The sequence below is a fragment of the Paramisgurnus dabryanus genome, chromosome 1 (genome assembly GCF_030506205.2).
Source record: "Paramisgurnus dabryanus chromosome 1, PD_genome_1.1, whole genome shotgun sequence".
NCBI classification, from domain to species: domain Eukaryota; kingdom Metazoa; phylum Chordata; class Actinopteri; order Cypriniformes; family Cobitidae; genus Paramisgurnus; species Paramisgurnus dabryanus.
The window spans coordinates 61,664,457-61,680,803 of NC_133337.1; the positions used below are offsets into that span (position 1 = coordinate 61,664,457).

Consider the following 16,347-nt stretch of genomic DNA (forward strand, 5'->3'; position numbering starts at 1 on the left):
GAGTGGCCGTCCGGAGAGGGCGCGATTCAAACGCTTGGAGCCATGCAAAATTCTGAGGCTGTCGTCTCTCTAGGAAGAGGGAATAACAGCCGTAAGACCGTGCTCGTTTGCGCCATCAGCATCGTAGCGGAGAAACTGAGGTGGGCTGCGAGCGAATTTGGCAGAAAGGTGTTAGAGACACCGTACAGTCGTGGGGTGTCAATACACAGTAAATGGCCAAACCGGGGTATTTTCGGCAAGCGTCGATAGAATTATGGACAGCGGGCCGTGTGTGCGTATTACTGATTGCTTGTCAGTAAGACGATAAAGTGTTTAGGGACACCGTACAACCGTGGGTGTCAATACACAGTATAGTAAGCACGGAAATTACTCTTTTTAGAGGAATTAAATACCGTTCGCCACTATAGTGAGGTCGCATAACCGACAGTATTACACAGTATGTTTGGATAAAAAGCACACAGAAAACATTTCAGGGCAGTCCAGCCGAGGCGCAACTTAACCCCTTTTCTCCCAGACAGTTTCGTTCTCTGTTGATGCAGCTATGCTGCGGAGACCAGAGCTCAGCCGTTCAGGTGCACAAGCCTCAGTAGTGACGGTGACCGAACAGCTCACGGAGCAAAGCAGTATGTCTAGGTGGTTTAATGTCAGACTGAACCCATCGCAGAGAGGAAGTCTGCCGTGAGGCCCGCGGTTTTGCCGTTTATTAAAAGGGCAGAAAAACCGGGTATATAAGAATGTACCAATATTCAGCGCACTGATATAGGACGGGACTGAATAAAGGGAGGTATTCGGGCCTCAGTATATTATAAACAAATTCGTTCTGCCTCTGATTCCGTCTAAACCAGAGAGAAATGACCGGCCAGACGAACAGTGAGCTATCCGAAGTGAGACAGGCTCAGGCCAGTAAAGCTCTATAATAAGTGTTTAAGCGCTCCAATAGAGGCGTGTCCGCCTTATCGAGACGAATGAGATCGTGCTGCTCCAGGAGGGGAGGGGCATGAAGCTCTCTTATAATGAGTGTTCTTGGTGCTCCAATAGCGGCGAATCCGCCCTATCGAGCAGACGAATGAGATCGCGCCGCGTCAGGAGGGGAGGGGCATGAAACTCTGTAATAGTTGAACACTAGACAGCTGCATTTAGAGGCAGCGAGCCGTAATACCGCGTGCTAACTAAGCCGTTAAGAGACCTCACCACTGTGGGGAAAGGAGCGAGGGACTCCGCGAGCGTTGAGCACGAGTGGCTGTGCTATGACAGAGAACGGGGCAGACCGCCTGTGTTTGCTTGTCGTATGCATCTATCCAGTTCTACGGTTCCCCGCTTGTTCATCTCAACAAGAGAGGAACGGCAGAGGGGAGCAGCAACACAGACAGAACAGCCATGCGTCGTATGAACGCTATCACCCGATGCACTCGGGGGATTAATATATGTGCCAGAGATCTCGCCACTGAATGTGAGAGGAGCGAAGGGACTCTGTAAGCATGAACGGTTGCGGTGTGACAGAACACAGGGGGGGGGTAGTCCGTGTGTGCTTGTCTATGCATCCATCTAGTCTCATGGCTCGCCGTGTGTTCATCCCGGCGAGAGAGGAACAGCAGGGGGAGCACGAAACATGGATAAGACAACCATGCATATAAGCGCGGTCCCGGCGTGGGAGGTGCCAGACCGGAAACGCGCTCGGAGGAAATTCATAGCAGAGAGGCTCACCGAGCCGCTGTGCTGGACGCTATTACAACAGCGCCTGCTCTTTTAGCTTATAGCTTTATATTAAAAATATTGATCTTACCGGGCTGCCGCAGGGGAGACCTTGTCAGGCATGTGTCCACTGCACAGGGCTCGTACCACGGCAAGCGAAGGCTATCTTCGGTTCTCGGACGGAAAGCGGCAAGGGAAGACGCTAGACCTGGACTCTGCTATCTTCGGTTCTCAGCCGGAAAACGGCAGGGGAAGACGCTAGGCATGGACTCCGCTGCAGGGCTTTTGTCAACGGCGAGGTAAGGCTTCTTCTTTTTCTTCGGAGCAGCGAGAGGTTCGCGCTGAAGGAGAAAATAATGAGCTCCTGACGATTGAACCGCGCTTATATAAGGACGTGTGCATCCCGCGCGCGGGTTCAAATGTCATTGGTCTGTACTTTGTACAGACGTTAACCAATAGGCTTCAGTCACGGAGTAAACAGGAGTTTCCCCCATAGCGTCAGCTAACTGACGCAATGCAAAGTGAACCGTATTGAAAGGGAACCAGCTGGCATCAACTACACCTTCAAGTTATGAAAAGCACATTTATTTGACTCAGGGGCTTCAGCACAGTTTAAGAATATTGAGTGCCATTGTTTTATGGGTTTGAATGCCACTGAAGCCCCCTGAGTCCACACAAAAATCAATGTTTCTTCTGCATCCGCTTCAGCAGAGAACACAACACTGTATTTCTCTCATCAGAATCAGAAAGAGGAGGGTATGGGTACATCTGTCTCTCTAGGCTGATGGATCGCATCACAAAACTGATTACTGCTTTAAACTTTAATCAATGTGTTTAAGCTGGCTCAAGATCATGTATTTAAAGCTGAACTACATCATTTTCTGCACCTCTACAGTATTCAAAGAAATTGCTAAAGTGATGATCGGGTTCAAAAAATAAAATGCCACATTATGTCTAAAGTGTGCATATTTAGAGAATTATTGATGGATGTTGGTATATTTATATGCCTTAGTTTTTTATCTAATTAGAAAGTTTGTGGAGTTGTTTGTTATAGTTTTTCTGACAGCTATTTTGGATTCATTTTATTCATAATTTTCAAATAGTTTCCTTGATGTTTTACATCTCCTAAAGAATTTCACAAAATTAAGTTTGTATCCTTTTATTTAAATCACTCACATTACATCATCGATGGTCATACTTTTTTTTCGTTCAGTTTATTTAATGTATAGCCACGTATAATGTTGAAATTCCTAAAGTTATAAGACCCTGTCAATAGGATTCCTGAATGCACCACCCGAGTCTTTCAAGCTGACTGTGATGTTTGCATGTCATACTCACCACCACCTGAGCGCTGCTGCTGAGACCCTCGCCATAGTCGTCTGTGGCAATCACATCAAATTTGAAGTAGGAGCGACGCATGTTTCTGTACATGATGGCCGTTTTAATCACGCCCGTGAACGGCTCAATAATGAAGCCATCTTTGCCGTCAGTAGTTGGAGGGATAATCAGCCTGTACAGCATGGCACTGTAATTCCCTGTGTCCTTATCCAGAGCCTGGCAGAAACAATACAGCAGAGACGTGTCAAAGACTCCAAGAGTCACAGTCTACTCAACACTTACAACACAGATGTGACCAACTGCCGCACTTCCACCTTTGGTCCTCAGGTGGCGCTCTGAGCTACAACTTCAATCCTTAAACCTTACTTTGGCTCAGGCACAGTAGAACACAACGGCATTTTACTGCAGTGACAATGATTTATAATAGCTTTTTGCAAGCAAGGGAAACGCACGGCAGATAGCAAGACGTCGGCCCTCGGCCCTCACCGAGTCATTAACACAAATGAGGCTTTTTCAATATGCCTGGGAGACTCATTTCAATAAATACAGACACACTTACTGTGTATTAAAAGCCTCTGCAAACAAAAGGTCCGTGGTTTAATTGGTGATTTTGTGCGGCTAGGCTCAGACAGAACAGGATCATTCAATTGTTGGTGCGGTGCGGATTCGAGCCGACCTGCCCCCGAAATTCAATCTGTCCTTGCTGAAGGAAAAGTCTTTATCTTTTTACCACCCATTTTATGTGAGGAACGTAAGGAGTCAGTGTTTTCTCAGAAGGGTGATGTATCACATAAACTAATTATCAGATCAGGGACGGGCAATGGTTACACGGCTAATCAGAGAAAGAGATTTCACAGCACACAGGCATTTTTTATGTTAAATCCGCCATTTCAACGATATTAGGGTTGACAGAGCAAGAGCGATTTCAATTTCCTCGCCTTTTTCTAATCAAAACAATTTAAGACGGATTTCAAAGCAGATTAGTTTAATCTATGAGCTGCTAAACGGCCTGAACAAAAATCCATAGTAAGTGAATCTGTAACAACCAAAAGATGCACGCGTGTGTGAAATGCCCAGTCCCGGAAGTCTCCCTTCACTTGTTCACCAGCTCCTTGTTCCACCAACTAATAATAGTCATTGCTTATTTGCACACTTTTTTATCAATAGGCTACTGTTATCAACTCCTGAATAAAAATAAATGTGTCGTTCTGATTTTAAAAATATATATTTTAAAAGTATTTGATTGGTTTGTGTATTTAAACGTAGAAATGTTTGGTTGTTTGCTAAGTGTAGCGCCACCGCTTATTGTTAGTTGTAATGTAAAAAAAATACTGAGCGATCTCGTGTAGCAGTGCTGTGGATATACATTGGCGTTTTAATCAGGCTAGGCTACTTGTCCAGTCGGGCAAGTAAAATTCTTTTTCACTTGGCCTTTTAAAAATCCACTTGTCCCTGATAAGCAGACAAGCGTTGATTCAAGCCCTGCGGCGTGTGTTTAGACTGCTTCAGTGGGTTAGGTTAGCAATCTTTATGACTCTGTAACGCCTGTTTCACAAATACTTCGTATGCAGTGCGTTTGCGGTGCGCATTGCAGTACGTATGCGGTGGGATCCGTCAAGCATCCGTTGTGCTTTATTGTGTAAAGCAGCCCACGTTACATCCGTTACAGAATCCTCCGTTGTATTGCGTCAATGGAGATGTACATAGTTTTTCCTCACTTTTTGTTAATTTTGTTTTCATAATTAATGCTATTATGCATTGCAGTGAGGTTGATCTCATTTGTGCCCCCCTGAAAAAAATAAATGCCTGTCTGTGAATTTGTGTCTGGCACCAGGTATGGAAATGCCTGGCCAACATTTAAAGCATCCTTCTGTCTATAACACAAACAATACTAATTTCAAAATACATGATTTCATGAACAGTCGTTTAACCTCTTCGAGATTTACACAACATTTTGAACTCCACCAAAAATGTAATTTCCAAACTTAAATAGATAGATTTCGTGAAATCTATATATTTTCTTGCTCTAAAACAGGGGTGTCAAACATGCGGCCCGCGGGCCGGATACGGCCCGCAAAGCGCAAAGGTGTCTAATCCGGCCCGCATGATGATTTATACAGTTTTATTAAATATTAAATACATATTTTAAAAACCCTTTAGGCGGGTGTCTAGTTCGTTTTTAATATTAGAGACTTGCGAAAAGCAGCAAAACGCGGAACATAGAGTAAACACGGTGCCCAAAAATCTTGCCGTTTTATTGTTACCGCTCCGCTAAAGATCCACTGATTCCGGTAATCCACTTCGTGTTTTCCTGCCTGCTCCTCAGCATCTCTGTGTCCACTCTCTGCCTGGAGAGCGAAGACGACAGTTTCCGAAGTTCGTTGTATTAACAGATAGATTCATTACATTATATCAGTTGTTAAACCGCAGAATTAGTAATTTGTAAGTCTGTTTATGTATTTCTTCCGGTAATGATTTGCTGTCAGTGTTCTAAAAGTGCTAACAACTTAGCAAGCAAACAACAAAATATCCACATTCTTATTAACGTTACAATGCTTGTCTAATCGATTTAATGTTCCCGATCAGATCTAAGTTAATATAAACACTAAATTTGCTGTTGTTGGCACACTTTGTAGACAAAAAATACAAAAAACACCAATGCCTTCACAAAATAACGACAGAGAATGGAAAGAGGGGCTTTTAGCAGCAGTTCAACATTGCAAACATGGATTCAAAGCTCCATCAAGCCAGCAGGTAAATCATATTGAATATTTAGCAGATTGTCACACTTTAATTCTTATTATATTTCCCATTATAATCACTTGTCTAAGTTGATGCTAGTAATATAACACATAATATTTATAATACTTTATTAAAAACCATAATAATGTACCACCACCCATAGTGCCATTTTTGGTTTGGGCCACTGCCCCATCTAGCATTTTCTAAATGACTGTTCTCATTACAAATATATTCCAAAGAAAAGTGAATGGTTTATAAATAATTTTGGCATTAAGGCAAAAGATGTTAAATTAAAGCTTTTCAACCTATCAGCCAGTGGGTTTTGTTCAGATGTAAATTTGTGTGTATAATATACAGTATGAGTGTGACCTTATGAAATGTAGTTTTCACAGAGCTGTGTGTTTCTCTGGTTTTCTTGCTAAACAAACTAATTAATTGGTTTGTTTAGTTAATTTTAACACAATTATCAGCACACTAAGGTTTAAAAAAAATTATCCGGCCCGCACTTCATGGTGTTATTTACCATCCGGCCCTCAGCCTAAAATGAGTTTGACACCCCTGCTCTAAAACATAATTTGGTCTCATTTGAAAGCAGACACTTGGATTTTTATTGAAAAGACAGAATTATTGTTTTGTGATACTAAAATAAATAGTTATAAAGGGTTTAGAAATACATTTCTTATAACTTTAAAAAAATACATTTGATATGTATTTATCATAACATAATTTAATTTGACCATAAATTAATCTAAAAATGCTAAAGCCACAGGTCAGACCATTTTCTGTGTCAAATCTGAAGATTTGATGCCTGACAGCATGGGTAAAATAGTAAAATAAACCTACATAAATGATCTAAAAAAGTCTTTACTATCAAAATGTTAGATGACGTAAAAAAAAACTAGTGTTTCAGAGTTCTGTAACTAAAATGAATTAGGCAGTTTCTTATTTATAAAGGTAACTTTGTGTTTCAATTCAGTTGTAAAGCAATTATTAAAGCTCCAGTCAGCTTGTCCAAGAGCAGTGGAAGTTTATTTTTTTACTTTCTTGTCAATATTGTCACTTTATTAATATTAACAACATAATAAATAGCTGCAGGTCTAATAGGCGGCATTCATACTCCAATGCTCTTTGCACAGATCCAATATTTTGACATAAATGCAGCTTTTCTCCATCCGCACGACTCAAAAACCATCTCTTGAAGAACACACCTGCACACACACACACACACACACACATGAGCGCGCACGCACACACACATTTAATAAAGTTACAAATTGTGTCAAATATCTGAGATGAAAAAGTTTTGAAATAATATGTTGGCCAAAGATTGACATAAACTACAATCTAGTGAGACGAGTTAATGAAACACAAGCCTCATGAATCTGGAATCAAGATAAACACCATTTATTTCTCACCTGCATCTTCAGCTGACATTTATTTACCAGACTAAAGGGCCATTCACATTATAACGATAACTATAAACAATATAGTTTTAAAAATCTTTTATATTAAAGAGAGTATTGGAGTTCAAACCACAACTATAACAATAAAGATACCAAGCGATTTTTCCCACCTGGTGAACGATAAACCATTGACAGCCAATCAAATCTATTTGAACTTCAAGTGCACGTGCATTTGAAAAGACAGATGACACGGTAGAGAAGCTCATTGCTGAGGTCTATAAAATAAATCTATCTTAGGTATCCAGTGCTGATGCAGTTGCTGTGAAATTCACTACGTAATCCTTTTTTCCTACCACATTGACTATGCCAAAAGGTAAGATATTAGATTACACAAACTACTAGATTCACTGTTAGGAGTTACGCAAAACACAGCGTGTTATAGACTTCTGCTGGTTACCCGCTGTGTACAGTAAATGCTACAAGAACAGCATATTTACATATTCAGTGACATGTTAACAATTGCAAACATTTTTATTCCAAGAAATACGCAATATTAGTTAATATCATTAATGGCAAGTGATTTGCGTGAAATGTAAATTCTTTATTGTGAATATTGTTACAAAAATGTCCTACACATTTCTGTTCATTATGTTGCAGAATATAAAAAGAATACATTCTTTTTTATTTCTGGTAAAAAAGGGGTGGGGTTACGGTAAAGTTTTGTGTAGGGTCGTAACATTATCAGATTTGTAAATGTTTTACATTTTGTAGCTGTAAAAACAAAGCAGCACAGGTGCAAGGCCCTGTGAAAGCGCGGGGCCTGTGCGGTTGCACACCTCACACAGCCCTCGCGGTGGTCCTGGCCATATGTGTTAAACAGAAGGTAGTGTCTGCATATGTTTGGCCATAGTGTAAATGATGTCCACTGACAAACAAGTGCATTTTTTTAAACAGTCAGTTGAGCTCCTACTCTCAACAGCTCATTAAGGTCAGAGGCTGAGCTCATATTTCCAGAATTACTCCTGTGAGACACACACAACACTTTTGTTCAACGGCTGACAGAAACAGACAGCAATGAGAGAAGAAGCGAGAAAATGTAAACTGTGAGAGAAAGACCAAATCACGAGGGAGAGAAAACAAAAAAACTAATACAGATACTGGTCGAAAAGCAGCAGCTCGCTCGTCTGGCTGATTTATGAGGATCTTTCTGTCCTCAGTATGTGCTGCCTGTGTCCACACTATTGACAGTTGTGTTGAGATCTGTATCAGTGCATCTCTGCGGCCGTGGCATTTTACACACTACCAGCTCATCTCCAGATGATCCCATCTCTTAGACCCCAGCTGGTCTGACTTAAGCTCCTCGGCAGGACCATAAATCCAACCAGCCACACGAATAAAAAACAACATCACCTCACATGGGCATATGAACCCACACTTCATCCCATCAGCACAGAGAAAATCTACTGGAGTCTACACAATTGTCCATTTTTAAAAACAAATTATTATACACTGCTACACAAGCTTCATTTCTGAAATGCTTCAACCCACGGTTCAAGCATTTTAACCCACGGGTAACCCATAGGTCATGGTTGGACCGGATAAAGAAATTGTCACTTTCTATGCGGGGCGGGTAATAAAAAAAATAAAAAAAAAAAAAACGTTGCATGCCATTCCCTATAAAAGTTTTTGGGAATATATATTTTCATATTTTATTAGTTTCTTTGATAAGGTTACATTACATAGGTCTACGTAGCAACTTAACTAGCGTGATTTCCCTCCCACCGCTGGTCACAACATGAATTTATATAATTAAAAGCTGCTAAATATAATGTTTGGGACCGATTGTCAGTTGTGATGTAATTTAATGCCTGTTTCCAAGCATTTTTTGGCTGAAATAATGCCTGTTTTCATGTACATTACAATGTCTAGTACAGGTATGTCTATTTAATGGTCGCGGGGCAAGGCAGGTTGTAAAAATAGATACAGTGGTGTGGGGCAGGCCAAATAATTTAATAAAAGTGGGACCCACAGGTTGGAAAAAACACTGACCTGCGCATCATTAGTCTCTGGGTGGACTATGGGCAATAGTGAGACATAAACATTTTACCTGGACCTGTAAAACAGAGGTAAAGGTCTTGGCATCCTCTGCAACCCCACCAAGATAAAGTGGTTTAGTGAAGACAGGAGGATGATCGTTCTCATCCTGCACCTTGATGAAAACCTTTGCTGTGTTACCTAAAAGCAAAGATCATACAATAAACATCAGCAAAAGACAAAATGCAAACAAACCAAACACAAAATATGACATGCAATGCTTTAAAACTATGTTTTTATTAACATCAGGAAAAATAATCTAAGGAGATTGATTCTAAAACTCATTTAGCACAATTTATATTTAAATTTATATCCAGCACATTCATTCAGAAACAAGTCATGGGTCTCCAACCCTCTTCATGGAGGGCACCGGTCCTGCAGATTTTAGTTTCAACCCAATCAAACACACCTGAACTTGCTAATCAAGTTGTTTAGGGCAGTTGTGTCCAAATTTGGTCCTGGAGGGCCGGTGTCCTGCAGCGTTTTAGCTGAAACTTCCCTCAACACACCTGCCTGAAAGTTTATAGTCTGCCTGGTAAGAGCTTGATTAGCTGGATCTGGTTTGTTTGATTAGGGTTGGAGCAAAACTCTGCAGAGACACAGGCCCCCCAGGAGCAGGATTGGACAGCCCTGGTTTAACACTACCTAAAAATTGACCTATGGCTAAGCCACGCCCCCTCCACTCACTTGGACAAACAATCAACATTCGGTGACGCGCGCTATGGCAGCTGTCACAGTAGGAGACATTTCACAGGAGGCAATTGGTGATTTTTGGAGACAGAAAGACTATATATCAATCAATATCTCAAAGTCACCAAAAGGGCATTAACTATGCATTGGAGGGTTATATTAATAATTTTATTATTGAGAAGGTTGATGAAAAGCTTCAGCTCTACGCAAAAATTTACAGGTCACAGTTTAAACGTGATAATTCGCATCTCGTTGCCATCATGATCAAATGAAACATGTACAAGTTAAGTTGCATACATTTTCAGGACAAGCCTTTTTACCATTTTTACCAAGAGTACCTATCCGTTAGTTTGGTGCTACAGTATTTACATGAATCATTCAGCACAACATGCTATAAAATAACATTTGTTATGTTGGTTATTTACAGAAGCTAAGTGACATGATGTACAGCTAGAAGCTAACGTTAACTTTTTCTAATGTTAGGCTAATGTTACGTTAGAGATGTTAAAGATAACGTTCAAATACGTTGTTGACTTAAACAGAACAGATGTAGACATCATTGTTTAATTCGTTTAGTTGGCGTTGTGGTTTACCACATAATTTATATGCGGACAAGAAAAAGCATAATAACGAATGAAAACTGACTAACTGCAATGCATTTCAATGGACGTGAAAGCAGAGAATGTCCAAGTGTATTGGGTTAGCTATGTTCACTGTGATTGGCTCATCGCGTTTGGGGGCGTGGCTTAGCCATAGGTCAATTGGAGGCAGTTGTGTTGGAGTAGGGTTGGAACAAAATTTGCAGGATAGGTGCCCTCCAGGAGCAAAGTTGGAGACCCATGGTCCAACCACTTTAATGAGAAGTTACAGTCCTACACCTCACCAAACCAAACATACTGACAACAGCGGCACAGAATGAGCAAAAATCTGTCCTTCACACATGACACATGATCCTATGTTAAAAAACACCATAGTGTCCTCAATAAAAGTTATAACTATTAAACCTGAAACACAGTCACATCTCCTTACCCAAAATAAATCCGCACATAATGTGGCATATCTCATCTAATTGTTTTATGTGCTTAGGTAATTAAGTTTTGATTAGGTTAATCACATAATTAATTGGCTAATATTTTAAATCGATCGGCACTGATATTCATGAGATCGTCTTAAACAGAGGCTTTATTAAAACCTCAACGTGCAACACTTCACAACAACTGACCAAATGAAGAGACATAACAAGGTGGAACATGTTTGCAATTTACGTTATGAAATACCTAAACACACTGACAAGATATAATAAAAACAAGCTTAAAAATCAATAAAGGTCTGGAGATAATGAATCATTTGATTTTATCACCTTGTTGACAATGTATGAATAGTTGTATAATCCATATATAAAAAATAATAACCATTTAATATCCATAGCCATGTAATCTCTTTAATACATTTTTTTTTGTCTAAAATGACAATCTCTATAAATCAACTTCAGATGAAAGAGAAGGGAAAATGTCCACCCAACACGGACTGGCCTGAGGTCATTGATCATAACAACTGATTATATGATGATGATAGTTAGTGAAGATCAGAGACACTTTAGTGTTTTCTAAACTCCAAAACAAAAAATGCAATTACTTAAAAGTGAAATGATAAAACAAATAATACCCATCACAAGCTCTAAAAATGTTTTTTTTTAACACAGGGCCCTTTGTGACAATCTTAAAAGTCTCACTTTTGGACGGGGCACGAAGGTTGGACGACACCACCCTTATGGAGTCGGCTTCCACACGGAGGACATAACTGCTGTTGATCTCATAGTCCAGAGGTTTGGCAGTGCTGATAACTCCAGTGATGTTATTCACAATAAACTCACCTGTGCAGAAGATAAACAGTGTGATGTTACCCAATTCAAATTATTAAAATTATTCATTATTATCTGCACAATAATATAAGCAGTGTTTTCTTAGGGGGCGCTGCAATGTGGCAGGGGTGAACAATGCCACTTGTACATTATTAAATTTGATTGTAAAGCACTTGAAAGTTACAAAAAATCATGTATGTCTGCTTTTTGTTGACTTTTACCCTGCATTCAATTGTGTTCACCCATTGGCAAAGTAACTTTTAATTTATATTCAAGCATTGTAGGTTGGTTGGTGGATTTTTTAACCAACAGATTACAAAGAGGCTGTTTACACCTGTGGCCATTTACATAAACCTTTTAGGGCTCTATCTTACACCCGGCGCAATGCGGCGCAATGCAGCGCAATGCGCGACGCAAGTGTCTTTCGCTAGTTTCCACCCTAATTTTCACGTTTAGCGCCGCGTTGTTTAAATAGCAAATGCATTTGCGCCCCCTTTTGCGCCCATGGGCGTTCTGGTCTGAAAACGAGGTGTGTTCAGGCGCATTGTTGGCGCGTTGCTATTTTGAGGCAACTAAAATAGACTACGCCATTGACCAACAAAAACCTGGTCTAAAGTCTAAAGTCAATGGCGCAATGTGTTTTATGTTATTTAAAGAGCGCATTAGTAAAATGCGCCTATAAACGGGAGGAAAACGCGGGTTTGCTTATCACAAAGTACATGAATGCGCAGCAGCACAAAAATGCTTTTAAATATGAAAGATTTAAGGATTGAATGTAAAAGATTATTATTGAGTCTCTTGGACATAAATGAGGACTAATTATGAGACGTTAGAAGGCACAAAGAGCTGCTTCACCTGCAGCCTGGTAAGTAAATAAATGCTTTGCTTTAAACAAATGCATCTGTTTTTAAATGTTTTTTTTAATGCTACCTCACGGATTTATTGTATATGATGACTCTGTACCTGCGGATATGGTGAGATGAGAAACATTTTTAATTAATGCTTAAAAAAAACTCTTTGCTAAAAAAACGCTGTCCAAATTGCTGAAATGTGAGGAGAGCCGTTTGTAAATTCTTTATCTCCTGTTTGTTACAAATAAAGTATTTTTAGAGTACAAACCTTATCTTACATACTTGTAAATTATGTTTTGATGATATTGGATAGCCATACATTTAAAGCAATTAAAAGCCTGCTTTTTTACTTCCATGACTAAAAGAAAACGGGTTTTAAAAGTTTTTAATAAAAAAATAACAATTTCAATACAAGTGAAAAACAACACAATTATTTAACATTAATCTTAAACTGGAGATCTTCTTCCTCCGCTTAGTTTTTCAGTTTACAAAGTCCGTCATCTAAATAGGGATAAGAGATAGTGCCAGCGCAACTTGCCTTTAAAGGGGATGAGAGCTGAGTCTCTCATTGGTTTACTGCACGTTACGCCCAAAATACTCCCATTACAACAGGACCAACCCTTTTCGACCATGCGCTCGGCGCACAAACCATTTTTCCCGTCGTTAAATTAGCAAAAGTGGATTCGGACACGCCCATTTAGACGTTCCGCTGTGCGCTTTAGACAATGCGCTTAGATCGTTAAAATAGGGCCCTTAGAGTCTTTAAAGTTGGTCATGAATTTTTTTCTTCAAGACTGATCATACCTGTTTTAAATATGTTACATAGAAAGGTAGATTGGTTTAATTTAAATTAGGGCTGGGCATAGATTTATCTAGATTAATTTCATTCAAAATAAAAGTTTTTTTTTGCATAATATATGAGTTTGTGATCTGTGTAAATATGTATTATATTTAAACACACACACACACACACACACACACACACACACACACACACACACACACACACACACACACACACACACACACACACACACACACACACATACATATATATACATTTAAGAAATGTTTTATTTAAATATCACTTTTTTATTTATACATAATTTAGAATATATAAAAATATAAATAAATATATATACACATGTAAATGTTTCTTAAATACATACATGAATGTGTGTGTATTTAAAATAATTACACACAGCACAAACTCATATGTTATGCAAAAATTACTTTTATTTTGTATGAGATTAATCTAGATTAATCTATGCCCAGCTCTAATTTAAATACAAATAATAAGACTGATTAGCGCTAACTAATTGCTAGGTAGTCAAACTCATTCTTAAGACGCGGTCTTAACGTCACGGCTATGTTTATGCAACTGGATGGAATTAAGATGCGTTTTGGCCGATCGGACATTTTGTGCTTGTCCACTTTAGACCACAGTCAGTGGTAGACAAAAACACATTCGACCGGATTGCTATTGTGATGTAGACACGCATGTGTTCGAGCATCCCCAAAAGACCACCCACTCTCCACCCCTTGATCTAATGTGACGTATCAAGCACAATGTTTTTCCATTGGACATGACTTATAGCGCAAACCCAGAGTGTTTAGGACGATCTTTAGGCTTCATAACACTGAAGCAGCTGCTCTTTTATCTTTGTTTCACTTTGGGAGCGTGTAAAAGTTGTGCAAGCTTATTTTATCGATTGCTCTGAAATATCAGAGAAAGCTCTTACATAATATAAGTTCCTTAAACTCATAAGTTCTTCTGTTCACTTTTAAACAAAAACAAAGGGACTCGCCACAATCTCCACAGACCTTCCTCTCAAAGTAATCAGGAAAGAAGCGGTCGAAAGTTGACAAAAGAGATGGATTAAAACACCAAGTGTAAACAAGAATGTGTCTCCACTTGTGATCTAATGAAATCGCATAATACCAGGTATAAACAATCCCAAAGAGTGCGGGTTAATGGGGTTTTGTCCAATTAAATGCTGTCTTCTACTGGTACCCCACAGGGTTTTGTTTTGTCTCCTCTTTTCTTTATATAACCATGATTGCCGGAGTGACTTTGAGACACATTATTAAATTTGCAGAAAACTCTGTGATCGTGTCCCTCCTCACTAACTTAGATGAGCGTCATGTTCCAGTGGTTAATCATTTTACTCAATGATGTGATGACAATATGAGACTTTTAACTCATTTAATGTAAATAAGCTTTTGGTTTATATCCATGAGCGCAATTCCATGCAAATGTCAACCTTATCATGAAAGGTTTTTAACCGCACTGTTATCTCATATGTCAATATTTCATGGTTTAAATATGCAATGTCTCTGATAAAGTTTTTAAAGCATTTTTTCCAAACTTCCATACAAATGGAAATTTCAGAATCGTCACGTCCACGACACTTTCTTCCTCATAAATGCACATACAAAAATGTAAATAAATATTCTTCAAAGAGTTCTCCATTTGTTGGGTATTATTGGTTCTGGTTTGTGCATTTTAATTCAAAGAATTCTGACAAAGCATGTTGTCTCCCAAAAATCTTTGTCCTTTTTTGTCACATCCATAAAACATGCATGTTTTCCCCGACCTAAAATAGAAAACATGATTACAGACTGATATTTTTCTGATGTCTGGACAGGGGTTTAGAAAATATAAAAAGATGGTTCAATATATTTGTAATAAATGCATTCTCAGAAAAAAAATATATATTTCAAGCTTTGACTGCAAATGTCACATTCATAACGCACTCACGAAGTTCCAACTATAAAAAGAAAATATTACTTTTGAATAGGAGTACTTTTTCTGATATACCCTGATATTATATAAATCTCCATGATAGGATTTGTCATACTGCATATGATAATTCCTGTAGTGGCTCAATCCATGTCTCTAAACTCATCCCTAACAGTTTTCCACACAGCGCACTTAACTACAAAGGGATTCCATGTCCAAAATGCACTAGCAACATTTGAGACTCATTTACATTCAGAAAGGATTGTGATTTCGGTTGAAGTCAGATTCAGGTGCAATGATTAACTTATCCTTCCTCTCTTTTTTTATTTGTGTTAATGAAAACAGCCTTTTGATTACTTATGCACGCTCCTTGATTCTGTCTAATGAGAACGTACTGAAACGATTTTTTCATCGCTTCAAACCAGCGGCAAACGTATTGCAATGTGATGAAAAATTACAGCTCCGAACAGAGTAAAGGATTTAATCATGCTTGTGACACACATCTTCCGTTTCTCTTCTCTACGGCTCTCCCATGACACGCAGTCAGAGGCACTACAAACAAAAACCTTCTTACACAGACCGTGTAAGCTGACGGCTTGGGAAAAGGTGAACTTTCATTATGGTCTGCTTGAAGTATTACAAACCCTAATTTATTACCTTACAATAATATATAACTCATAAAAGAGCAACGTGACATTCCCTGCAATCTTTTTGCCGGGGGATGGAATAAAGCTGATAGTAATTTGTCAGAGGTCCAGAATGCATGAGATCTGTGTAAGGTGGATATTCATAACGACTAATACACCATTTATCTTCAAATGCTGTGTGAGTTTTGAGCTTAAGCTCTTTGAATCACTAAAGGAATCATTTTAATCAGGTAATGGTGCAAACATGCCTCAAAAATTAATACAACCAAACTGAATGCAATTTGCA

General features: G+C 39.1%; 1 protein-coding gene across 2 annotated transcripts in view; it reads right to left on the reverse strand.

The window, feature by feature from the left end:
* Positions 1 to 16,347, reverse strand: part of pcdh15b (protocadherin-related 15b) — a 409,107-nt gene that overhangs the window by 58,238 nt on the left and 334,522 nt on the right. For both annotated transcript variants that reach the window (XM_073815853.1, XM_065242769.2), the window contains exons 26-28: positions 11,692 to 11,832; positions 9,283 to 9,410; positions 3,031 to 3,246 (exon numbers count right to left, since the gene is read on the reverse strand). In XM_073815853.1, the coding sequence (XP_073671954.1) occupies positions 3,031 to 3,246; positions 9,283 to 9,410; positions 11,692 to 11,832 (485 nt within the window). The remainder of the gene's footprint in view (positions 1 to 3,030; positions 3,247 to 9,282; positions 9,411 to 11,691; positions 11,833 to 16,347) is intronic.